Source organism: Scophthalmus maximus, chromosome 7 (genome assembly GCF_022379125.1).
Source record: "Scophthalmus maximus strain ysfricsl-2021 chromosome 7, ASM2237912v1, whole genome shotgun sequence".
Classification (NCBI taxonomy): domain Eukaryota; kingdom Metazoa; phylum Chordata; class Actinopteri; order Pleuronectiformes; family Scophthalmidae; genus Scophthalmus; species Scophthalmus maximus.
The window spans coordinates 19946922-19973103 of NC_061521.1; the positions used below are offsets into that span (position 1 = coordinate 19946922).

Sequence of the window (26182 nt, forward strand, 5' to 3'; positions counted from 1 at the left end):
TTTTGTTTTCGCCTGAAATGCCTCTTAATCCTGCCAGTGCAACGAACAATGCATTCTCAAACAGCTGGGATGAGTGATAAGCCACAAATCCAAAATCCAAACCAAAACAACACATAAATTCATACAACAGCATGCACACAAACACACAATTAATACATCCTATCAGATGCAGTGAATATATTTCAGCCACTAAATAAACCGATATGACATGAAAAAAAAAAAAAAAAAAAAGAACAGATCTCAATGACCTGATGCCAAGCCAACAAGTGTACAATGGGTTGGGGTATTGGAGGAGGGAAATCTGTGCCTTTAAATCCTTCCGCCAAGTACAGGAGGAAGCCATTACACTTGACTACGTCTAACCTAAATAAGAAGTGAACTGAGAGAGAAGCCCAGAGCTGACGACGCTCGAGAGACAGGGACAAAGGGGAGAGGCAGCGCAGAGGAGATGGAAGCCAAACGCGGACAGCGACCAGAGGAAAAAACATAAAGACACGGGTGAGAGAGACAGAAAGAGTCATTTAGGGATGTCTCAAATGGCACAAAAAACAGAATTGTGTGACATTATATAAACACACTGCACAAGAATGACAAAATGTGGAAGTAAAAAGCGAGAAAAGTGAAGGAAGACAACAGGATCCAAAGACTGGCGTGGATGGTTTGGATGGAAGAACCATCTCATAAACACACTGTCCTACATTTCCTCACTTAGACCATACGTTTACTCTAAGTGTCTGTTCCAAACAGATAAACTACATGCCACGTATACTGGACAAGTGACATTGACATTTCATTCAAGACATGAACAATGACCTGAAGAAAAGTGCACAGCATTGGCTCTGGAAAGTCAGTGTTTAAAATTATCACTTTCTATAGAGACCTGTGATGCTGCCTTTGTCTTTTCACTTTTAAACTATCTACTTGTAGCTTCCAGTAACTGGGCCAAATTAAACTCGGCGAGGGAACAATTAGCCACACTAGCTCTGAAAAATTGAAATCTATATGGTTATGGATACTGAACACTGCCACATGCACGTTGCATAACCAGCGCTCAGAGTGCCGTGAGCTCGCCAACTTTCCCAGTAGAGCGCCAACATTGAGTCATGGGAGTGGACCGGGCCTGATCCTTTCCACTGATTTATAGTTGTGTCTCCGGCTCAGTGAAGGAAAACAATAGGAAGTGCAGGAATAATTACTTCTGGCGAGTGGTTGGTGCTTCAACTGAGACTATGATGGTGAGGCAAAACTGATAGCCCATATCTTAGAATTGTAATAATGTATCCAAAATATATTAAAAACTCAGACATAACAAATACCGCTTAACTCGCCATTTTTGAGCTCAGGATCACTACTGAGTTTGATACTAGGGAGGAAGTACTGTCTTTATAACCATGCATGGCACGATCAAAGTGTTTTGGCAAAAAAACAGCCGCAAGTAGCTTCATCATCAACACTACCATTTGACATCGGATGCCTGCTCTAGTCCAAGACAAAACAGACCTAAAAGATAAATCAGAGCATTTATGGTGCGTACACAATGAACACAAAGCACAATTTTCATAACATGAGATTACATAGAAAGTCAATGCAAAGACTTGAATAGACGTGCATTCATTCACGTCACTAACGCAGGGCTATGAGAACGACGCGGCACGAAATTCGCGGTATTTGTTTTAAACTCGCTTGAGTTGAAATATTGGAACTCCAGCAAAAATATTTGTGTGATGCAATGTCACGAAAGCCAGTTAACGCTAAGATTCTAAACTTTACAGGAACGGCAGAGGGTCAAAGGGGACTTACAATTCCGTGCACTAAAATGTCTTACAGACGTCACATGCCCCCCGACACCGTTGTCTTTGAAATTACGGTTTAACTGTAAGTTAAAACAATAAACCTGGCAACCACTGTTTAATGGGATCCAGAAAGATGGGACCAGCGTCCCAACACTTCAAATCCCACTCATCAAAAACTATTTTGCTGTAAAGTACAGGGCCATTAACATGAGTCTTCTACTCACAAGAAAGTAGACCCCACCCCTCTGCATAATAAGCACCAGAATATTAACTACGAAGGGGAATTCATCTTCATGAGTGAACTGTGGTTGTGGGCGGACAAAGCTTTTTAAAATTAGGCTGTGAGCACCAGGTTATTCATCGAATGATACTGAAGCACAATAGCGAAGCAGCCTTATAGTTATAGGTACAGAGAGAGAGAGAGAGAGAGAGAGAGAGAGAGAGAGAGAGAGACTCAAGATCCCTTTTATACAGGAGATATTTATTATGTTATGTTACATAAGTGCTAGATGAATTTAAGTTTCCGTTTTGCTCCATTCAGTTGTGGAGTTAGTTGAACACTTTAACATCAATAGCATTAAATTATGTTTCCATCCCTCTGACTGAAATGCCAGTTGTGTCGACCCAGGACTGGAGAAAGACTGTGGATCCAATCAGATTGATCCACCAATCCACGTAACTGTGTCGATCTGAATGGGGTAGATATAGTTTATTTTTCCCCCCGTGTGGTGAGCACAGGAATAAATATGTCAAACACATATATAGGGCTCAACCAAAGATTGTTTTCATAATCGATTAATCTGTCGATTATTTTCTTGACTAATCGATTTGTTTTTTTGGCCATAAAATGTCATAAAATGGTGAGAAATGTTGTCCGTGTTTCCCAAAACTACAAGATGTTTTTTTTTGTCCACACACAAAAGTTATTAAGTTAAATGTCACAGAGGAGCAAAGAAATCAGAAAATATTCAAATTTAAGAAGCTGAAATCAGAGAATTGTGAGTTTTTTTTCATAAAAACTACTTGAAACTATTAATCGATTATCAAAATAGGTGGCGATTCATTTAGTAATCGATTCCTAATCGATTAATCAATTAACTGTTGCAGCTCTACACATGCATATATGCGATTATTCCTCTTCACCTCGGTGGAAGATTTTTCTTTTACATTTGCATGTCTGCTTTAAAATAGGATTAAGACACCAGTAAAAACCTGACACCATCATGTATTATGTCCCTGGTTTACACAAAGGTTAGTGGTGCAACCAATAAACTATCTCCAGCTGTGTGGGAAAATAATCAACATGATTAGAAGAAGACACTGATCAATCACTGAAGCAGCCTAAATATCAAATATCACCAAAAATCATAATCTGGCATTCAAGAAAATTCTCTGACATTTTATGAAACCACAATTGTTTGCTCCTACACTGGGAGTAAGATGAGAAGATCAATATAATTTTCACTTCCGCAGATCAGTAGAAAGATCAGACCGAGACGTGTCTATGTGAGAACAAAAGAGCCGAAGCAGAGGGAAGAGGCTGGAGGCAAGGAGACGAACACTGGAGGGGAGGGAGATCAAAGAGATGAGCGCTGAAGTACCGTCTTAAGAAATTTTCTGGGACATGGTAGATATATATTTTTTCTGGAGGGTGAAAAGTATTGTAACAAACATAATTCGAAACTTTATCATAGCCACTTTTATTGCCAAAGTCAAAGCTTTTCACAGCCAACTCTCACAGACATGTGGTGAGCATTACAGATTTTAAGGTGGAATATCACTTTAAGACTGAAGTCATACGGTGAACCCATTTCATGGAAACCGTCCATGACGTGCAACCCAAGGTCTTTCTGAAAGGTTAAGTTGATCCTTGGTTCCTTGAAGCTGCTTGGCATAGACGGCTGCTTTTGAGTATAACAAGTTTCCCTTTGGTGTAATGTAACACCGCGTCTCCCCTCACCTGACTACTCCACGGGGAAAAAAGAGATTACACACGGTCTCATAAATAAAACACTGACACTTGAGTCTTCCTGTTTGTAAATCGGAAAAAAAATGCTTCGTCATTGCATTAATGGTAATTAACGGATTTGTTTGTAGCCAAATGAAACGCCATGACATGAAAACATCTGCAGCCAGAAGACCAAAATTCTGATGTTAACAGTGTTACGCAATCAAGCAACACCTCTTTCATAATGAATCACAGTTAAAAAGTATGTCAGCAACCAACAACGGCCCTGCTGTGAACTCAACGCAGACACTACAGCTTATCCCTTGAAACTGCAGATTATCAGCATTTGACATGGGGTGTGCACAGTGCCAGTCAGTTTCTGGGCCTGGACGATGTCCCTCCACAGGGCTTGCCAGTCAGAAACCAGCTTTAAAACAAATGTGGATGATAAGCACGGTCCAAAATTAGCACTCGCCAGTCAACAAATGCGGGTAAATTTCGTCTTTGGCGAGTAAATTATGGAGACCACACGTCACTCTGGCGGATAGGAATATAATGTCCTACGCGCAAAAGAAAGCTGCTGGTTGCCGTTACTCAGACTGTTTAAAAATAGCTGTCACTTCAATCCGCTGGATCCGCCGCACTGCACGTGACGTGCGTAGGTTGTAATTGCGTCAGTCATCAAACTGCGGTGAATTTGGGATAGCAGCTACAAACAAAGACGCTGGCGTGGGGGTGTGCCGCGAGTGGGGTTCCCTCGCGGGTGCGGTGTCCATTGCACCGCTGCGCAAGGCGGGTACGGTGGAGGGGGTTGGGTACGGCAGTCTGGTGGCGGCGACTCTGGATGCACGTCGGGCCCTTCTCGCGGATCACCCCAGCAACAGCGCCCGCTGGGACCCCCCGTTTAGTTAATAAGTTAAAAAGTTAATTTTGGACCCTGATTGCAAGAATGACATAAACACTGCAGCCTCACAGCAGGTCATTTGAAAAATGACAAAAAAAATTGTTGATCACTGCTTGGGAAAAAGAAAAATGTACATACAGGAAGCATCTACCGTTAGTCTCAATACTCATGTGGCTGATTGTTATCTAACAACACTCATGTATGTATTCATCTACACGCAGAGACCTTATATTAAACTTTTCTTCACAAAGTTCAGCTTTGGGGTCAGAATGTATGACGTTTTGCAACTGTACCTACAACGTAAAAAACACTGGGTCCAGAGTAAAAGTTGGCAGCAGCTCTATATGTTAAGCTTTAGATGAGTGAGAGGTGGATATCGATTGCAGAGGCGCTAACTACCGTGAGAATGCTCCGGCAGCCGCTGCCTCTGTAAAAAGAAGAGCAGGGGATCTGTGGTGTTAAACCTGCTCTATAAATACACGAAGCCGGCAGCCCGAGAACAAATGTTGAGGGGTCAGGAGGTAAATCACCAAAACCCTAAATTTGTGTTTGTGTTACAGGGATAGGGTAAGCAAGAGGCAGAAGGAGAATGTGGAATAGTTCAGAAGACCAAAAAATTAAATAAACATATTTTTTTATTGATTGTTGTGTAATCAAACTTTTGAAAAGAGAAAACAAACCCGATCACTGAGATACATTACACAAGTGACATTAAAGTCCCTTTGCCTACAATCTGCATGAGATCTTATAATAGAATAATGCAGTTTCCAGTTATATTGTAAAATGTTATATCTGAGTCATAAATGGGGTTTCAGCCGTCGTAAAAAGTTTCTCAAAATTAATGTTGTACCATTACCACAGACGAGCGTTTCCAGACATTACGGGGTGTTAAAATCTTTGCATGAACAGAATTAGCAAATATTAAAACAGTTAAAGTTGTGCCCTGAGTGGGTTCAGGGTCTAAACATCTTACTTTGACCAATACAGTATATATTGCCTTGTGTGCACTATTTCTCAATTTAACGATAAAGCCATATGATAAAAATGTCAGCACTGACCGTTGCACTGCGCTTAGACAGATGAGTTTTCACAGGGAAAAAACAAGGGATCTGTTTTTAGACATAAAGGCCAACTTACAGCTGTGAAGTAGCTTGGGACGAACACACCAAGGAAGGGCAATCGTGGAAACAATAGAGGCTGCTAAAAGTGCACTTGCTCTCTGGGGGCAGAGAGACAGATTCAAAATTGGGCACTGTTAGCCTAGATCCCCCCGTCTGGATGTTGGGGAAAGCATTAATATATCTCAGGGGAACTAGAACAGTGCTTAGCCAGCGCAGGAAACTTCCACTGTTAAGAGCAGTCCAGCTCAATCCCATGGTCCATATCTTTAGGTGTCTTTTGGAAAATTATGAAGAATTTTTACACTGATAATCAATTCAACTGATACCATGAAAATAACAATACCTGAATCCCAGCCTTAGCTATGTGTTTTTTCAAGGTTTTTTCACGCATACGACTACATCTTCCTTTCTTTTACAAGTGCAGTTTGCATATAAGGCACTACCAACTCAAACATATGATCAACCCTTTAGGCAGCTTCTAGTTTTTTTCCCCAACAATGCATTTATGCATTATATGTAAGCACATGTATGCATTTTCACCATTAAACAACTTTAGCACTTAATAGACACAAAAAGACATCAAACAACTCTCGCTCTCTCCCTTTCTACAACGTCATGTGTTCAAATGAAGGACAAAAGAAGAGAGAGCCACCCGATCATTGAAAATAACTGAAATTTTCCAAATTAAGATATTCAGCTGTGACATCCTGACACTGGGGAGCTTCTTTTACAATTTTTTTTACCTTTGTATTCTTATAATGGAGATTAAAGATTTTACTGTAAACGTGGGGGCAAAAGAAGAGGGACGACCTCAGCTACACACTAGAGCCCGACTAATTTATCGGTTGGCCGATAAAAAAAACAGTCAATATGAGCAATTCACAGACATATTACAGTAGTATTGGTGTTTATGTTTGCAGATATTCACTGATATGAAAACTTGACATTTTTCAGGATAAACAATGCAGACAAGCTGTGAATTTATGTCTTCACATTTTCAAAAAACTTATTTATTCAAGTTCTATATATGGTTGTATTTTTTGTTTTGTTTTCATTTATATTTATTTATAATAAAGTTTATGGTTAAGCCTCAATTATATTTTTTGTCATAGGGGTTTGGTAACGACATCCTAGGAATCATTGTCAATTATTTTTAAAAAACACAAACAAACACACACACACACACACACACACACACACATATATATATATATATATATATATAATATCAGCACTGAACTCAAAGTCTTCTCCTACAACACCAGGACCGCCTGGGTAGCTTCTTCCGCAGAGACGCATTTAGTATTTGCTTGGACACGGTATTTTCTGAGTATTCCTCACAGCACAGCATGGAAGCTGGGACATCTGTTGCTGTGTCTTCCTGCTAGAAAAAGCAGTGATAAAAAAAATAATAATACAGCACTGACCACCCACATAAAGTGACTCAACCAGCTATTCACATTCTCACACCACCCTTTTATTTAATCCTTCATTTACTACCAATCTCTTCCCATTTGTCAATCACAGTGACGCAAAGCCACGGTACAACTTGATAGGCTTAGGGAACAACACCATTAAATATCCCCGCCTGATTAGTGCAAGGTAGACCGTCATGTGGCAGGACCAGACTTGTGTGGGTGTTAACAGATCACCGTAGAAAACCTCTCATCATTATGAAAAGGTTAGAAAAGTTTAGAAAAAAGTACAATGTATGATCATTTTTTTGGTTGTAAAGGATTAGTAGCACTGTGTGAGAATGTGAAGCAATTTAAATGTATTAATCACTTTTTTACTGCAAACGTTTGAAAGGATTGTAATAACAATTTCCCCAACATTGCCTTCAACAGTCTGTGGACATTTCTATTTAGAAGGACAACGGTTGAATTCTCTGGAAAATCCAAAGGATGTCACGTGTGTCTCTTGTCCACCGCTCCCCTACAGCATCAACAGTGTGCAACACTAGCTAACATTTTCTGTGAAGTGGAATCTGCTAACGTCAAACGAACGACTGGCTCCCGGGCACAAACTCAAAGATAGTCAAACTTTAATCTTGCATAGCCAGACGTTCCTTACTTCACTATGAATTGCCTTGTTGTTGAAATGTGCTATACAAATGCAACTGAAGAGTCAAATGTATTCTAAAGTCTCCAATATAGTTCAAAGTCAAACTACAGCTGTTTCAAACGTGCGCTAAAGTCCGGACATTTTCCGGAACTTTTGCAGAGGGGCTGTATGTGCGAATGCAAATGTTCCAGAAAATGTCCGGTGTGAGCCCAGCAGCAAAACCTCTGGAAGATTCACAGCAATCGAGTGGGCGCTCTACCTGGGCTCCACCCCTCACCTGAATGTTTCAGAAAATGTCCTGCTGGTGTGAATGTGTCTGACTTGGACTATCTCTTGCTGAGTTCTTCACATGTGAACAGAGAATTCTGCGAAATGTCCAGACCAAATTTTTCGGAGTTCAGGTCTGAAAAAAAACTTTGTGATAACAGTTTACTTTTAGTTACTTAATTTAACAACATGCTGTTAAATCACATTCAGTCTTGTGTATGTCACATCACAGGATCCTCTCTTGCACCCTTCCTACAGAGTTCAAGCAAAAGTACAAGCAACGGGATGCTGACTGCAGTTTACTTAACGCCCACCAGTGCCATTAATAACAATATTTTTTCTAAATGTTATATACTGAACCTTTAAGACTCCCTGCTGGTGCAGGACATCAGAAATTGAATATCTAAAAGCAACACAGACTTGATCAAAACCAGAAGCAAATAGGACTTGTGTCTGTTGTTATTGATCTCATGACCTATTTCCAATTGCCAGTTGGCATCAATGACCTTCAAATGCCTGATTTGTTATCATCCCTGCTATTGGCACTACTTGCAGTCGGACATTTTGTGGTCATTCAACATCAGATCAATGATTGCCCATGTGAGTCTGACAGAGAATCCTAATACTGGATATTAGCCCTTTAATGTTCCATATAACCCTAATCTGAAATATGGAGTTAACTAAAGGTGCAAACAGATCACAGAAAGACTGGGGACTTTGCAGACAACAAAAAAAGAGAAAGTGGGGAACAAGAGATGGCCTGTTAAATTGTCCCCAAATATCACCTCACACTTAACTTCAAGCAGTCTGGTAATCATTTCCTCTTGTGCTTGGATGGCCTTCTCTCAAGAATATTTTTCCATTATTGTATGAGCGACACGTTCCAGTGAGCCTTTTAAATATTAACTATAGTGCACATTAGTGTTATTCTCCTCCTCTCTGGCAAAGCACAATTCCTCATAATACCACACGATTAAAGATGATAAGCTCTTCCAAATTTGTCTGCGCTTAAAATAGACGGAGATAGATGAGGCTAAGTGGTACGGTGAAATCTCCACATTTAGTTATAATCCCATCAAAATCAAATGTAACAATATTCTGCATTGTTCAATCTACATTTTTCACGCATAACGCAATTTTTTGGAATAAGGATTGCTTAAATAAAACCTCGAAAAGAAGATGTGATGTAGATTAAGATATTTTGCAGCTGAAAAATAAACTTTTCGTTCCCTGTGTAACGGAAATTTTTTTTTCAACGACCTCAACCTTATTTAAGTTATCTGTACTGCAATCTCTTGTTTTCATTGGCTGAAATGCATACCCATGTGATATGTACACATACAGTACATCTGCAACAAGCCAACACCGGCAATTTAATGGGTCTAGTTCATGAAAGGCAAATTTCTGATGAAGAAACTCGTGATGAAAGATGTCACGTTTAGGGCTGCAACTAACGATTAATTTCATAATCGACTAATCTGTTGATTATTTTTTCGATTAATCGATTAGTTGTTTGGTCCATAAAGTGTCATAAAATGGTGCAAACTGTCGGGTCGTGTTTCCCAAAACCCCAAGATGATGTTTTGTTTTGTCCACACACCAAAGATATTTAGTTTATTGTCACAGAGGAGCAAAGAAACCAGAAAATATTCATATTTAAGAAGCGGAAATCATAGAATATTATATTCCCCATAAAAACTACTTGAACCGATTAATCGATTATGAAAACAGTTAGCGATTCATTTAGTAATCGATTAACTGTTGCACCTCTGGTCACGTTAAGAAAAAATTATTTTGGACAAATGCATCAAGTGTATCATTTTACAATCCATCACGTTTTTATAATTTTGTCTATCCTCCCCAGGGAACCTCTTAAGATGAGTCTTCTCAGGCACCAAGCAAAGTCATCTTGTCTGTGGCAAGCCACAACAACCATCGAGCAGCTGAAGTCTCTCTCGAGGTGTCATAGTCGCCGGGGAGATGACGACATTACCCCAAACTAAAGGCACTACAGAGACCGGGAACAGGCACATTGTCTTGGGGCGCCGAAAACTCTCCACCTCGTTGAGCTGTGTGAATGAACCAAAAATCTACTTCATATATTGGGCTCTTATAATAAACACTGCTGCTTGAGACATCAACGGTTTCCGTCTTCCTGGTTCATCATCCACTCCATCAATTATTCCATTTCACATCACACACACACACACACAAACAAAAACACCCCTCAATATCACCCAGTGTCCTAAAGAGGGCGGGTCCTGCAGAGAGGAGGGGGCGGGGCCTGTGCCTGTGCCTGTTGACAGTCATCATGCTGGTGCTTGTAGTGAACACGACGAAGGTTACAGCTCTGGCTTGGAACCAGCGACACGAGTTGGAGCCATGCTAAAGATGTCTCGGTCGGCACTGCATTACTATCTGACCTTTAAAATGTCCACCTGCCTCGATGCTCCTGCCTGTAAATGTCCACCTGCCTCGATGCTCCTGCCTGTAAATCACCTACACACGTCCGTTCACACTGCACTGCGTGCCAACGGTACTGTATGTCACTGACGTCATGGTATAACAACCATGCTGAACATTGTGATCCTTTAAGTTCAATGGAGTTTTTTTTCTTCTGTTGTGCCACTGACGGCTACCGTTATTCCTGCTGCTCCGCCACATGCGCCGTTATGCGGGGTAACGCCATCCCTTCTCGATCGGTCCGATCCGCCGAGTCCAGTTCCACTCGCAGCGTGGAAGGGGAACCGACTAAATGTGAGGGGAATCATACCGGAGACCCCCCCCCCCCCTTTGACATCGGCTCGGAGGTCCCCGTGGTTGCCATGCAAACAAGTGACAGCCAAGCTGCAACCGCATGTGTTGCTCCGCTAACGGTTGGGGGGGGGCGGGGGTTACTTCAATGTAGCTAGCTAGGAACGTTAGCCACAACCGAGACAGAGAGACTGGCAAACCGAACACAAATACGGGTAACACCGTTACTACGACCCGCTCACCACATTCCTCCCAACATTGCGTCGCTAAGATAGTGGGAGATAACATTTTGAAAAAAATACATGCACACCCTAATCAGTCCACAAGTCGAATGCTATTTAAGCTAGCGGGCGCAAGTTAGCACGTAGAGCGAACAGTCCGTTGAAGAACCGTTCAAGTTATCCGCCCGCGGTTGTAAGACAGCGGTTTGAAACACTCCACTCACCGTGTGTCGGCCACGGCGGCCGCTCAGGCGGCTGTTCGCGAGCTTCCTCCCCAGTCCGCCGGCGTCATAGCACGGGGAGGAATGCGTGAGTTATAGCGGGGGTCCTGCGGGTGAGCGGCGTCGGACGGTGGGAGTCGAGTGGAGGAGAAGTTGGTCTGCTGCGTCTCAACATGGAGCGTGTGGAGCGGACTGGCTCCTGCCGCTGCCTGCCGCTGCCTGCCGCTGCTCCTGCGGTTCGTCAGCCCCGATGCCCGTCTGCGGCTGCCAAACACGGCGAGCTCTGGCGACACCTGTGGCCGCAGCAGCGCACTACACCTGCAGCATTTTTTTAATGTAGTCTTTATTTAATCAGGCAAACTCTTTTTTTCAAGAGAGGCCTGAGAAGAATTTACATTTACAAAAGACAACACAAATTACACACATGTCAATTTGTGTTGACAACAGACAAAAATTGGGAGCATATATGTTGCCAATATACGGCCTGTTACAATAAGATAACGACCATTTGGGCCAAAAATGGTCAAAATACGTGGAACATTTAGAGCCTTTATGAATCGGAGTGACCAAGTTACATTTCAGCCTCCATTGATCAGTATGTTTAATATGCTTAGATAGGGACTTTAAGAAGGAGAAAATATTGCCTCTTCGAACACTTCACTGAATTGCCTGGAAAACTAAAGGCAATTCGGAGATTCAGTGAAGTGTTCTCATAATAACTGTTTGAATTATCCTGTAACAGTTCTAACAGTAAAGCTTTATATACAGTATAAATAACATGATGTGAATATTTTCTTCTTGATTCTTTTGACGCCCAAACAACAGCATGGCAACGCCACTGTGCTGTACTGACCATGGATATCAAGTTGTTCTGTACGGAAGATCATTAGGTCCAGTCATTGGAAAAAAAGAAAGAATGTAGAGAAGGGTAAAGTGATGAAATGACAAGTTCTTATCATAAGGCCAAGTTTAGGTCTGTGCAAAGCTGTGTGGTTGTGTTTTTTCTACTTATTTGCAGAGAGAATAAAAAATACAATTACCACCTCAATCAAAAGCGGGAATATCTTGATGTAATCCATTACATTGGATTTCCTGGCAAATTAGCATTTGACCTCATCATTAAATGTGGACCACCCAGTTATTGTCCTAATTTAATTTTCTACTTGCAGGTTGGATTTGCTGTCACAACGGCTTCAGCTTTCCGTGTACTTCTCTGTTGCACATAGCACGGCACAGGAAACGAGGAAGAGACGGTCAAATGCCAAATCTATTTTAGATCCAACTTGTGGATGTGAGACATGAAACAAGGAGGATGAGGAGGAGGAGGAGGAGGAGTGGGGGAAAGAGAGGGGGGATATTGTATAAGATGTGAGAAATATCAAGCTTAATGATGCAGACACATCTTATATTACCACGTGTAAGGATTCAGCTGTGCTGTGACATTGATTTCTCATAAACACCAACATATAGCACAAAGTGTAGGCCTGATGCGAGGAGCTGTAAAAGCTGTAAAGCGGGGACAAGCGCGCCGAGTCTTTTCTCGTCATATGAAATGTGCTTTATAAATAAACTCGACATGACTTTTTGAAATATGTGTAAGATGCTCTGAGTTAGAACTTTGTTTCTCATGACATACTGACAACTGGAATGGCATCATTTATTCATCCTTTGGGGAGCACTTTGCTCGCTGCAACCCCAATGATGTTCTGAATAATGCAGAGGTGAGCCACCTCTCAGTCCTCCTCTGCAGCACATCCAACTGATACTTTCCATTTGACTGAAACAATCCAGAAACTATTTGTATAATGGATTTATCAAAACTGAATAGTTAGTACAGATGTTACGGAAGTACGTCTCCAATGGTATCGGCTTGTAAAATGTTAGACAAACAATAGAAATACTAACATATTCTGTGTGAGATAAGCTTGGAACCAAAATTATGATTGCGAAACGATAATACTACTGAGATAATTAAAATGATATCATTTGATTTTCTGTCATTTTATTGTAGCTTGTGGATTCTAGTAAAGAGGGGACTGATGCCACTATCTCTCACACAGATTTGAGCCACACACACACACACACCTCATATGTGGGGTAAAAATGTAGTAACATCTTTAATACCATTTCGTTTGCACAGCATATATATATTACAACCTCAATTCTTTTACCTTTTTTACCTTTTGCATTGAACCAGCAAGCATCTCATAAAGCATTTTCAAAAACATCCTAAAATTTCACTATCCTAAAAAAATGACTATTTACTTTTCTCCGTTTCATACAAAATGTGCTTCCAATCATTTAAAGTACATAATGATGAGATGAACAACAAAAACAAAAGATGCGTATAAAATGATCTACTGGGTTAACTGCACATGTCAGTTATCATCATGGCCTCATGGAAAATTCTGCCCTTTAGAAGTGGAAAATGAAGCTTCTGCTCCTCCGCTGATTTCATCACAGGAAATGTCCCTGGATGGAGCAGATATGCAGCAGGAAGTGATGTAACATTGTTGTGTCTATTAGGAATTTACCATGAAGAAAAAGAAGGACATACACATACACTTGTACACACTACACTTACCAATAAAATGTTCAGTTTTCATTGTTGGAGTACCTGAGCTTTTGTTAAATGTGACCCATTTCTTGTAATCTTAAAAAGAAAATCAAAGTAAAATTATCAGATGTGGGGGAAAACAGCAAATTGGTTCACATAGCATTGGATAAAATTCAATCAAAGACACTGATAACAAAAAAAATCATATTTTGTAAAAAAAGTGGACAGTATAGAAAGACAAATACATCCAGTGCATTGACTACAGTGCATACAAATACAAGTAATCTACAAAAACCAAACGAAAAAAATTGCACAGTTTAAAATTGGTTTAAGAGGTGCAAAAACAATTGGTTGCACAATCCGACAAACTTCGATAAAATATGATATATTATGACAATATTTTCAGGTTTCTCCAACAGTCCATGTTTGTCTTAAGCATTAAAACATAATAAGAAGAGAAAATCAAAAATTTAACATATTACCTGAGCTAAAAATGGAATCATCACTGAGTCGTTTACAGTAGTAAGCAAGCAGAAATAAAAAAAAGTATTCACTGATGGAATCCAAGACAGTAGTGTATAATTGAAACGTTTTTGGTCAGTGTCCACAATCAAATCTACATATACAGTTTTATCCTTTGTCAGACATTAAAATATTTCTTTAACAAATAAATACCAGAAAAACAAGATTAATTCCAGGTAACAAGATTCTTGATAAGAACAGATATATATATATAAAATAAATACAGCACATTCTATTGCAAGCCTTCCCTTTACAAATGCCTGCTCAGTTTCTTGCCAAGAGTAAGGAGAGAAGTGGAGGACCTGAGCAGTTTCTCTGGCCTATGCATTGTGGTACCCGTTTTTATGAAAACCTTTGTTTGGGCTCTATGTTCTCGTAAATACAGAGTGCCGCCGGGTTTTGGTAGATTAGATCGACATTGGTTCCAGTTCTTGACCTGATGATGTCAAGGGCGCACTGGTTCAAGAACACATACTGATCCTGCAGGGACACCAAATAGAAAAACATTAACACGTACAATAAGACATATGTAATAAAAAAAAAGAAACAGCAAATGTGACGGTGTCCTACCTCAGTCTGCACCATAAGGGGCCGGTGCATACGCAGATCATGGACGATGCCATATATGTCCACTTTATTTTCCCTTTCAATCTGGAAGATCAGACTGTCGATGGCGATGAAGGTACCTGTGCGTCCAACACCAGCACTGAGTGTCGGTAAGGTAGACAACACGAAAGAAAGAAAGAGGATATCAAATACATTTTTCTGAAAAGTAAGACTGGAGGCGGACGTGTGCGTGTCTCTGTGTGTTCAGTCGGACCTGCAGTGGACCACAGTGGGAGAGTGTCTGGAGTACTGGTCCATGTGCTCTCTGACCAGATGTCTGAAGTTGATGAGGAGCTCCGTGGTTTTTGGAACCCCGTGATCCGGCCAGGCTGTGAAGTGGAATTGACGCACCGGGCGTGTCTCTGCCGTTTTCACCTAGAGAACAAACGACACGCAAAATCAAAATCAAAACAGATCTTTAATAAGCACTGATTCGTGACGACGTTTGCAGATGACCAGTGAGGATTTTTTTTTTTTACCCGTTTAATGGGAGGCTTATTCTTGGCATACGTAAGATCGCACAACTTACATTTTTTAAGTTAAAGTCCCTGACGGTCCAGTCTTCAAGTGGTACATCAGAAGTTGTTGTCACAGTGATGTTTTCAAAGTGCTTGGTGCCAGAGCCCCAGTACTGCTCACATTTTACCTGGAAGGAGAAGGCAGTCATGTGTCCTTACGCGACGTGCATGTTGCTGCAGGCTGTGGTTGTTTGTGTTTGTACTCACTCGTCCCTGTTCGTTACAACGTGTCAGCATGACCAGGGTCTGCACGTTCTTCTCCCATATCATCCTCCAGAACTCGCTGAGTGTGACTGGCAAAGGACCCTGAGCTGCAATATACTCCTTCCTGGAGTTGTAACCCTGCCAAATCAAACCATCACAACAGAACAAAAACAGCCACCCAGGTCAGTTTCCTCTGAGATTCGATGTCGACGAAGGTGGAAGAGTTTGAACAGCGTGTGGCATGAAGCAACAGAATTGAGCAGTTATGTTGTTCGGCAGGATGTTCATTGACACTGAAGCGATGACAGAAGCAGAGAGCTGCCTCAAAGAGTGTCAGTACGCACCGGCATGTAGTTAGCATTGATGTAGTCATCATATGGACTTCCATGGATAATAGAGAGTTTCACCCTAGAAGATTCGTCTAGGAGTTGAGAAAAGAGGGTCAATGGAATGGAAAGACTTGAAATTAGCTGAATTATTTTCGTGCATTTCCCTAAACTGTCAATGAACTACAGCATGTATGATAACGGGGATTAAATGTCCAAACAAAAATGGGATAATGGTAGCAGAAACACGAGGAGAGGCAAATGAGTGTTACTGTTGGAAGCAGCGGAGGTGGATTTGTTCAGGTGACTCACATGGGAGCACGTTGCTGTAGCGGTTCTTGGGCTTGTTCTCTAAGTGCAAAGCATTCGTTTTCGACTGACCCGTACCAACAATCTTCAGGTCCTTCAAAAGAAATGGTAGACAAAAAACAGATTGACAATCGATGGGATGCACTTCACATCCAAAATCTAGTACAACACAAAAGCAATTTACTATTAGGTAGGATGCACAATCAGAGAATTTTTTCTCCAGTTACTAATACTTCCATGGTCATTTTGGTCAATGCATTAAATGACAGTTATTTTTAACAGTTGATTCCACCACTTGACCTTTCTCCACAAGTGAAATACACTATGTCAAGTATATTGCAAGCTGTGCTATAAAAGGAATGTTTGTTTCATTTGTAACAGCCCCGGATTTATTCTTAAACTTTACATTGGTAAAGTGTCTGTTATTTATTCGAGCATCACTTTTTCAAGTTACTGAACATTCATTTATATCACAACATGGACAGCTTCTGTATAAAATGTTGACTCTTACAATTTACCTTCTTGGTCAGAAGAGCACAAGTAGTTAGATATCAACAGTAAAAGTTGTCACATTGACGCCCGTCAGACTGTCAGAAATATTAACGGACATGATGTAATCTATCTCGAATAAACTGGAAAACATACTGGGCATTGTCTGCAATAACTGTCTGCTCTGAATAGACCAAAACATACATATCGGGAGCCCTCGAACATTACATTCACGTTTCACCTCAAACTCTTCGGCAAAGCCACAGTTGGAGTCGGCTCTCTTCTTCTTGTAGTACGCCTCGTAGTCCTCCACCCTCACAGCCACGCTCCTGCTCAAATGGACACCAGAGATGAGACGAGAAATGTTCAGGAAACCACTTCAGAAAAACCACGTCACAGTGTGTTTAATAGATATGATCAAGAGGATTTATACTTACACTTTGGCTCTGGAAAAAAGAAGAGAGGAGAAGGCAACGTTGACTGACCGCTAGAGCAACTGTTTTCCATTTACTTTAAGATGAAAACAACGAGGTAAAAATTAAAACCTTACCTCATGGGATGAATCTGGATGTCCGGCTGTTCTTTGTGGGAAAACCTACAGAAAATAAATGGTGGGATTAGAGTTTGGTTCTACACACAGAGACTCAATAGTGATATCTATCAGTGGTGACAACCACAAACCTTTTCCAGTAGATAATGAATCCAATGAGGACGATGACAAAAACGGAAAAAATTCCCAATGTTGCTCCGATAGCAATGCCTATGTCCGCTGAAATGTTGACAAAGATCAGGGCAGAGAGTCAACGAATGAGGCCAGTGAGCATTTCTTCAGAGTATGGCAGTGTTTCATGAAGTAGAAGGAAAAAAAACAACAGCACAAAACATGGTTCCATAAGAGCACCTGGGTACGGTGGGAGTGTAACAGCAGGGCTGAAGTTTGTTACTGAGACCAGTGACACATCACCATTCACTAGGCCATTTTGCAAAATCAGACTGGTGAACACCGCGATGGCATATCTGCAGGATAAGAGATTTAAAGTTCAACTTTTTTTTCATATATCTAACTTATAACAAGTGTAGTGATCTACTTGTAAAACATGGCTGAATGACAGTTGAAAAACCTTCCTACTGTAACTCATCAATTGTTTTCTTTTTTTAAAATGCAATCCTCATCTTAATTTCTATATCTGCAGCATCATCATACACATAGTTGCTGCAGTGTACTCCATGTCCATGGTTGCTTCCTTCTCCAGCTCTCAATTGCTGGTTGACGCAAATCAAATTGCTTCTGGTGAGTCAGTGCAGGGAATGTCGCCACCGACACCAAATTTTAAACTCTGGATTTAGGCGGAGCGGATCATGTGTCATTTTACATAGGCTTAAATATCGCAGACCTTCATTTACATGTAAAAGTCCCACACTCCAGCTTTAAAATAGAAGTATTATCTTACATTATACAACAATAGCCCACAAAGGAGATAGTTACTCTATCATTGAGTAGTTCAGTATAATTTTTGTTCTTACTGGTATTTTCCATCGGCGTCCAGAGCGCCATTAGTGTAGCCCTCCCATGTGGATCCATCTCCCACCTCTATGTTCAGAGGGTTCTCTCCACTGCGGGACAAGGGGTGGGCCTCAATGACTGTTGCCAGGTAAACATGAGTTTCCTTCGCCCTCCATTGATCATAAGTCTTCCCCAAATTTGTTTTCAAAATAGAGGTGTCATCTGAAAGGACTGGGTAACCAAAAAAGTTGTTTGTCATTATCATGGTCAATCCTACCAGCAAGAAATACTTAGACAAAGCACAAACAAATAGATGTCCAGGATACATGTCATGCACAACAAATGGCCACTGAATTGATTATGATATTGCGGCATAATTACTAAATCCCCCTCACATTCGGAAAAAGAAAAAGAAACCCACCAGGAGGGCTTTCTGTCACCAGCACCCCAACATGTGTGACTCGCCCGTTGATGCCATCCAGCAGCGTTCTGTTAATTTGAATGGAGAACTTGTTCTGTGTCACGTAACTCACCACCAACAGTGACTCGTAGTAGGGCGGAATGGGTGGATCTTTAAAAATCACAAAAGAAACGCATGTAAGTAATTTTTTTGAAAACAAGGGACCTGTGCGCGCAAATTTTAATTTTCTGTGTTACCCATATCATGTCTAAAGCAAGGAACCTCTGCCTGTCTGTCTGTCTGGGGCTCGAGAAGCATTCATCTTTTTCGCTGCACACTTGGTAGGTGTATTGTTAAGGGCACAAGGAAGTGCAGTGAACTTTGGTGCGATTGTGACACGCAATATGTTCAATACTAATAAACTTTGTTAATAATTTGTGCCTTTATACCAGGGGTGGGCAATTATTTTTCCCAGGGGGCCAAATGAGCAACTGAAAATATTTTGGAGGGCCGGGCCAAAATGCCGAACTCAATTATGCATAATATACATTTTATTTCTATATAAAAAGCAGTAAATGGCATTGTTTTGACCGCTGGTAAGAGTGTAGGTTATTATTCGGCAATTAAAAGGTGAGGTTAGCTTTCAAAAATACCATTTATTCAAATAGAATTTCCAAAATGATAAACAAAATGTGAAACATTTGACTCATTTTCAGTCACATTAATAACAAAGGGCATTTTGAGTTTCATATACTATTGAAAAAAGGATTTTCTCATCACATCATCTTTGTAGCCACACAAAGACATGTCACTGAACTGTGTAACTGTGTAAAGAAAAGTGTCCCAGTTTTGTAGCCTTTTTGACTTTACATGCCTATATTAAACATTTAATGTTTTCAGAACTGTGCAAAAAAAAAAAAGAAAAGAAAAAGATCAAGTGTCCCATTCCACTTGTTATATTTCCATATTTATGTCTTCTTCAGTTCTTTTTTTTTTACTGTGCAGAAAAAAGAAAAGGATCAAGTGTCCAACGCCAAAGAAAAAAAAGTCGAAGCTTCCCACTTCACTTTGCAGCTGAAACTCCAGATTCTCTGCGATGTCCTCCACCCTTCTCGTCACGGTGCGGCGGGGCAGTGGGATGTTTTCAAACGCTTCTTTTTTCCTCTGGGCATAGCAGTGCTGCAGACTCGACCATGCACTCTTTCACAAACTCCCCCTCCGAGAATGGCTTACTATTCTGGGCGATTTTGTGGGCTATCACAAAGCTGGTTCTGGTTCGCTGCATCTCTGGCTGCATGCAGCTTTGTAAAACAGCCTTGTTGTTTTTCTAGCTTTTGTTAGTAAATCCGTGGATGTCCGCGCTCGTTCGGCATCAGTCAAGTTTTTGTATTTCTCGGCATGTTTCGTCTCGTAAGGCCGTTTCGAATTGTACCCTTTAAACACGGCGACATGCTCCCCACTAACCAAACACACAGGTTTGCCCTTGACTTCAGTAAAGAAAAAATTAGTAGTCCATATTTGTTTGAAAGTTCTGCTTTCGGCATCCACTTTCCTCTTTTTGGCATGAGCCGACATTTTCGCATTTTTCAGGGGTGACAAGGAAGGAAGACAGGTTGTCAATCACACGCATTTCACGTGCTCAGTTGACGTGCACGATTGCGTGCACTGTGAGAATAAATGGGCTTCAAAATAAAAGCAATGCAGTTTTAGTCCACCCATAAGATAATTAGAAAATATGTTTTATTTTCTTATTATCATGTAATCTTTTCGCGGGCCGGTCAGAATCATCCCGCAGGCCGTATTTGGCCCGCGGGCCGTACAATGCCCAGGTTTGCTTTATACACAGGCCACCTAAGAACCTAAGAAAGCACACTGTCAAGTGTGAAGTTGTTGAAATGACTGGACGCCTCTGAGAACTAATACAAAAAAACGATGTTTGCTGTGTGTATCAGAAACATGTATTGGCATTTGTATTCTAAAGTTGTAACGTCCACAAAGCATCACCTACCTGTAATGCCTGTCCTGCAGTCAAGAGACACAGGAGTGCTGGACTGTCCACAGCTCAGCGTCTTCACGGTCAGATGGTATGTCGTGTCGTGATGAAGGTTGAACACAGTAAGATTGCAACAGGTGTCTGTCCAGTTGCTGATCTTGTTCTCTTTTACAGTGACCAGGAAGCCAGAGTGTTGGCCACTGGGCTGGGTCCAGGACAGGACGATTTCTGCATTTGCTTTGTTTGGACCGTGACATGTTAAGCCTTTCACTGGGCTTGCATCTGCAGCATCAAATTAGAAACGAATGTTAGGGAAAACTTAAAAACCTGCCTGCAACATAAGCTGTAACTTTACAAAAGGATTCACTTTTTGATGAACAAAAAACATATCAAATAAAAAGGTTTATAATATGTGATGAGAATCAATTTGTCCTTATCATATTCCATCTTAAAAACTAAAATTCAACACATCAAAACATCACCATACCTAAAATAAACTTGCCTTTCACATTTTCCATACATGCACAGTTGAAAGACATGATTAAACCAACAATATGAAATGAATCGAGCAATCGTAATCATACTTGTGCAGCTGGAGTTCGTTGTTGTCGCACCCAGTCTTCCATCAGACCCTGGGGTGACACTAACGTTATATCGGGTCCCAGGATCCAGGTCATAGATCGTATACACAGTTTCCGTTGTGTTTCTCCTTTTGACGCCATTTCGGCTTTGCCAGTTCAAATTGTAATAACAGCTTCCTTCGTAATCTGCGGGTTTTTCCCATGTGACTGTCATGCTGTCTTCTTGTGCCGCACGAGCCACAACAGACTCCACACTCAACTGTTCTGATTGTTCGAAAGATATTTGAGAGATGTAAAGGTTACTTCAGATAAGAGAGGTGAAAGAGGAGAGTGAATGTGCTTGCACACTGATTGTATACAGAAATAAAATCCTTACTTGTAGAAACCATGTAGATGTGAACCTTCTCGCTCTCAAAATCCATGACTCCCACTGTTACAATGGAGATGTTGTAGGAAGTCCCAGGAAGCAGGGAGCGAAAAGTGTGACTGGTGTTGGTGGTATTGATGAATCCACCTGGCTGGGATGATGTTAAAGTCAATTTGTAGAAGAATGAACTACGGGCCATTAGAGGAGCTTCCATCCACCTGATCTCAATGGAGCTGGGGGTCTTTGTCAGGACCTCGATGGATCCAGGAGGGTTTGGGACTGTGATTGAGGAATTGAAGCACGTTAACTTCAACAGGCAGAGTCATGTCTTCATTCATCAAACCAAGGACCTGTGCGATGCTACAGAACTGATCAGTGTCGTGTAAATGTGTCCCTGAATGCACCATCAATACATGTCCAGCATGTTGAGCTGTGCCCACAACTCGCATATCTAAAGCAAAAAACTGAACAAAACTTAATGTAACACCATTGAGGACACCAACCAATATGTCATACTTACAAGTTGCATTAGTGACAAATCCAGATGATGCATTGAAGGGTCCACTATATGTGATTACCCTGGCAGTGTAAAGTGTCCCAGCCGACAGTGTTTCAAACAGAAAAGAGGTACTGTTGGAGTTCGGCACTTGTTTATTTAAAGCCAAGGAAGTGCTGTTCAGAGAAACCTCAAAATATGCCACCTTCCCAGCAGGTATGTTCCACGACACCAGGACTGAACTATTGGAGCCCTGGCTGGAGATGCTGGGTTGTACCGGCTCAGGCTCTGTTTATTTGCAGAGAAGGAAAGATTGACAAATTAAACACACTGACAATTTAGAATAAAGAGAAATGACAGGTGACAGTCTTACTAGTGTACTGCGAGATGCAGTTCGCTTCCCCTTCCGTTTCACCCGCTGCAATGACCGAAACACAGAAGGTGCAGTTGGTCCCTGGGATGAGCTCTGAGATCTCTGCCATTTCTTCTGCTACGGTTTTGTTTTGGGAGCCACAGCCTGTCGCCTGGACCTGATATGTATATTCAGTCTTGTACTCCAGCGGTTTAGTCCAATTCAGAAGTACAGTGGTTGTGTTTGAAGTTACAACCTCCAACCCACGTATACTATAAGGTCCTAAAAACAGAGAGGAGAGTGTAAGTTTTGATAACAGTAACACATCTTATTTCATATTTTCTCAAATTAGCTGCTCTTTGCTCAGAACAAAGGTTTTGGTTGTTTTGTGTGTTAAGTTATAGTTTGGGGTCCTGATTGCTTAAAATATATTTGAGAGATGCAAATTTGACTTCCGACAGTAAAGGTTAAAGAGGAGAGTGAATGTGCTTGCACATTGCTTGTGTACAGAATTGAAATCCTTACTTGTAGAAACCATGTAGATGTGAACCTCCTCGCTCTCAAAATCCATGACTCCCACTGTTACAATGGAGATGTTGTAGGAAGTCCCAGAAACCAGGGAGTCAAAAGTGTGACTGGTGTTGGTGGCAGTGATGAATCCTCCTGCCTGGGAGGGTGTTATAGTCAATTTGTAGACGAATGAAGCACCGGTCATCAGAGGAGCTTCCATCCACCTGATCTCAATGGAGCTGGGGGTCTTTGTCAGGACCTCGATGGATCCAGGAAGGTTTGGGACTGTGATTGAGGAATTGAAGCATGTTAACTTCAACAGGCAGAGTCATGTCTTCATTCATCAAACCAAGGACCTGTGCGATGCTACAGAACTGATCAGTGTCGTGTAAATGTGTCCCTGAATGCACCATCAATACATGTCCAGCATGTTGAGCTGTGCCCACAACTCGCATATCTAAAGCAAAAAACTAAACAAAACTTAATGTAACACCATTGAGGACACCAACCAATATGTCATACTTACAAGTTGCATTAGTGACAAATCCAGATGATGCATTGAAGGGTCCACTATATGTGATTACCCTGGCAGTGTAAAGTGTCCCAGCCGACAGTGTTTCAAACAGAAAAGAGGTACTGTTGGAGTTCGGCACTCGTTCATTTAAAGCCAAAGAAGTGCTGTTCAGAGAAACCTCAAAAAATGCCTCCTTCCCAGCAGGTATGTTCCACGACACCAGGACTGAACTATTGGAGCCCTGGCTGGAGATGCTGGGTTGTACCGGCTCAGGCTCTGTTTATTTGCAGAGAAGGAAAGATTGAAAAACTAAACACACTGACAATTTAGAATAAAGAGAAATGACAGGTGACAGTCTTACTAGTGTACTGCGAGATGCAGTTTGCTTCCCCTTCGTTTTCACCCGCTGCAATGACCGAAACACAGAAGGTGCAGTTGGTCCCTGGGATGAGCTCTGAGATCTCTGCCATTTCTTCTGCTACGGTTTTGTTTTGGGAGCCACAGCCTGTCGTCTGGACCTGATATGTATATTCAGTCTTGTACTCCAGCGGTTTAGTCCAATTCAGAAGTACAGTGGTTGTGTTTGAAGTTACAACCTCCAACCCACGTATACTATAAGGTCCTAAAAACAGAGAGGAGAGTGTAAGTTTTGATAACAGTAACACTTCTTATTTAATATTTTCTCAAATTAGCTGCTCATCCCTCAGAACAAAGGTTTTTGTTGTTTTGTGTGTTAAGTTATAGTTTGGGGTCCTGATTGCTTAAAATATATTTGAGAGATGCAGATTTTACTTCCGACAGTAAAGGTAAAAGAGGAGAGTGAATGTGCTTGCATATTGCTTGTGTACAGAATTGAAATCCTTACTTGTAGAAACCATGTTAATGTGAACCTCCTCGCTCTCAAAATCCATGACTCCCACTGTTACAATGGAGATGTTGTAGGAAGTCCCAGAAACCAGGGAGTCAAAAGTGTGACTGGTGTTGGTGGTAGTGATGAATCCTCCTGCCTGGGATAATGTTATAGTCAATTTGTAGACGAATGAAGCACCGGTCATCAGAGGAGCTTCCATCCACCTGATCTCAATGGAGCTGGGGGTCTTTGTCAGGACCTCGATGGATCCAGGAGGGTTTGGGACTGTGATTGAGGAATTGAAGCATGTTAACTTCACGGGCAGAGTCATGTCTTCATTCATCAAACCAAGGACCTGTGCGATGCTACAGAACTGATCAGTGTCGTGTAAATGTGTCCCTGAATGCACCATCAATACATGTCCAGCATGTTGAGCTGTGCCCACAACTCGCATATCTAAAGCAAAAAACTAAACAAAACTTAATGTAACACCATTGAGGACACCAACCAATATGTCATACTTACAAGTTGCATTAGTGACAAATCCAGATGATGCATTGAAAGGTCCACTATATGTGATTACCCTGGCAGTGTAAAGTGTCCCAGCCGACAGTGTTTCAAACCGAAAAGAGGTACTGTTGGAGTTCAGCACTCGTTCATTTAAAGCCAAAGAAGTGCTGTTCAGAGAAACCTCAAAATATGCCACCTTCCCAGGAGGTATGTTCCACGACACCAGGACTGAACTATTGGAGCCCTGGCTGGAGATGCTGGGTTGTACCGGCTCAGGCTCTGTTTATTTGCAGAGAAGGAAAGATTGACAAATTAAACACACTGACAATTTAGAATAAAGTGAAATGACAGGTGACAGTCTTACTAGTGTACTGCGAGATGCAGTTCGCTTCCCCTTCGTTTTCACCCGCTGCAATGACCGAAACACAGAAGGTGCAGTTGGTCCCTGGGTTGAGCTCTGAGATCTCTGCCATTTCTTCTGCTACAGTTTTGTTTTGGGAGCCACAGCCTGTCGTCTGGACCTGATATGTATATTCAGTCTTGTACTCCAGCGGTTTAGTCCAATTCAGAAGTACAGTGGTTGTGTTTGAAGTTACAAGCTCCAACCCACGTATACTATAAGGTCCTAAAAACAGAGAGGAGAGTGTAAGTTTTGATAACAGTAACACATCTTATTTCATATTTTCTCAAATTAGCTGCTCTTTGCTCAGAACAAAGGTTTTGGTTGTTTTGTGTGTTAAGTTATAGTTTGGGGTCCTGATTGCTTAAAATATATTTGAGAGATGCAAATTTGACTTCCGACAGTAAAGGTAAAAGAGGAGAGTGAATGTGCTTGCACATTGCTTGTGTACAGAATTGAAATCCTTACTTGTAGAAACCATGTCGATGTGAACCTCCTCGCTCTCAAAATCCATGACTCCCACTGTTACAATGGAGATGTTGTAGGAAGTCCCAGAAACCAGGGAGTCAAAAGTGTGACTGGTGTTGGTGGCAGTGATGAATCCTCCTGCCTGGGATAATGTTATAGTCAATTTGTAGACGAATGAAGCACCGGTCATCAGAGGAGCTTCCATCCACCTGATCTCAATGGAGCTGGGGGTCTTTGTCAGGACCTCGATGGATCCAGGAGGGTTTGGGACTGTGATTGAGGAATTGAAGCACGTTAACTTCAACAGGCAGAGTCATGTCTTCATTCATCAAACCAAGGACCTGTGCGATGCTACAGAACTGATCAGTGTCGTGTAAATGTGTCCCTGAATGCACCATCAATACATGTCCAGC

General features: G+C 41.5%; 2 protein-coding genes and 1 long non-coding RNA gene across 5 annotated transcripts in view; 1 reads left to right on the forward strand and 2 right to left on the reverse strand.

Annotated features, from left to right (window-relative positions):
• The window catches only part of osbpl5 (oxysterol binding protein-like 5), a 41331-nt gene extending 29784 nt beyond the window's left edge, over positions 1-11547 (reverse strand). For all 3 annotated transcript variants that reach the window (XM_035643727.2, XM_035643728.2, XM_035643725.2), the window contains exon 1: positions 11297-11547. The gene's annotated coding sequence lies outside the window, so the exon portion shown is untranslated. The remainder of the gene's footprint in view (positions 1-11296) is intronic.
• LOC118315989 lies at positions 9772-13766 on the forward strand. The gene is made up of 2 exons (XR_004795006.2): positions 9772-10854; positions 12463-13766. It is a non-coding gene; the product is annotated as an uncharacterized LOC118315989 (long non-coding RNA).
• ptprja (protein tyrosine phosphatase receptor type Ja) overlaps positions 13387-26182 on the reverse strand; it is a 38310-nt gene continuing 25514 nt past the window's right edge. The window contains 27 exon segments of the mRNA XM_047333502.1: positions 13387-14732; positions 14734-14852; positions 14943-15078; positions 15193-15353; positions 15508-15624; positions 15704-15838; positions 16045-16121; positions 16339-16429; positions 17066-17153; positions 17262-17270; positions 17375-17419; positions 17506-17593; positions 17726-17841; positions 18349-18559; positions 18750-18899; positions 20737-21003; positions 21306-21566; positions 21679-21948; positions 22190-22453; positions 22539-22799; positions 23043-23312; positions 23554-23817; positions 23903-24163; positions 24407-24676; positions 24917-25180; positions 25266-25526; positions 25770-26039. Of these exon segments, the coding sequence (XP_047189458.1) occupies positions 14693-14732; positions 14734-14852; positions 14943-15078; positions 15193-15353; positions 15508-15624; positions 15704-15838; positions 16045-16121; positions 16339-16429; positions 17066-17153; positions 17262-17270; positions 17375-17419; positions 17506-17593; positions 17726-17841; positions 18349-18559; positions 18750-18899; positions 20737-21003; positions 21306-21566; positions 21679-21948; positions 22190-22453; positions 22539-22799; positions 23043-23312; positions 23554-23817; positions 23903-24163; positions 24407-24676; positions 24917-25180; positions 25266-25526; positions 25770-26039 (4766 nt within the window). The 3' untranslated portion in view covers positions 13387-14692.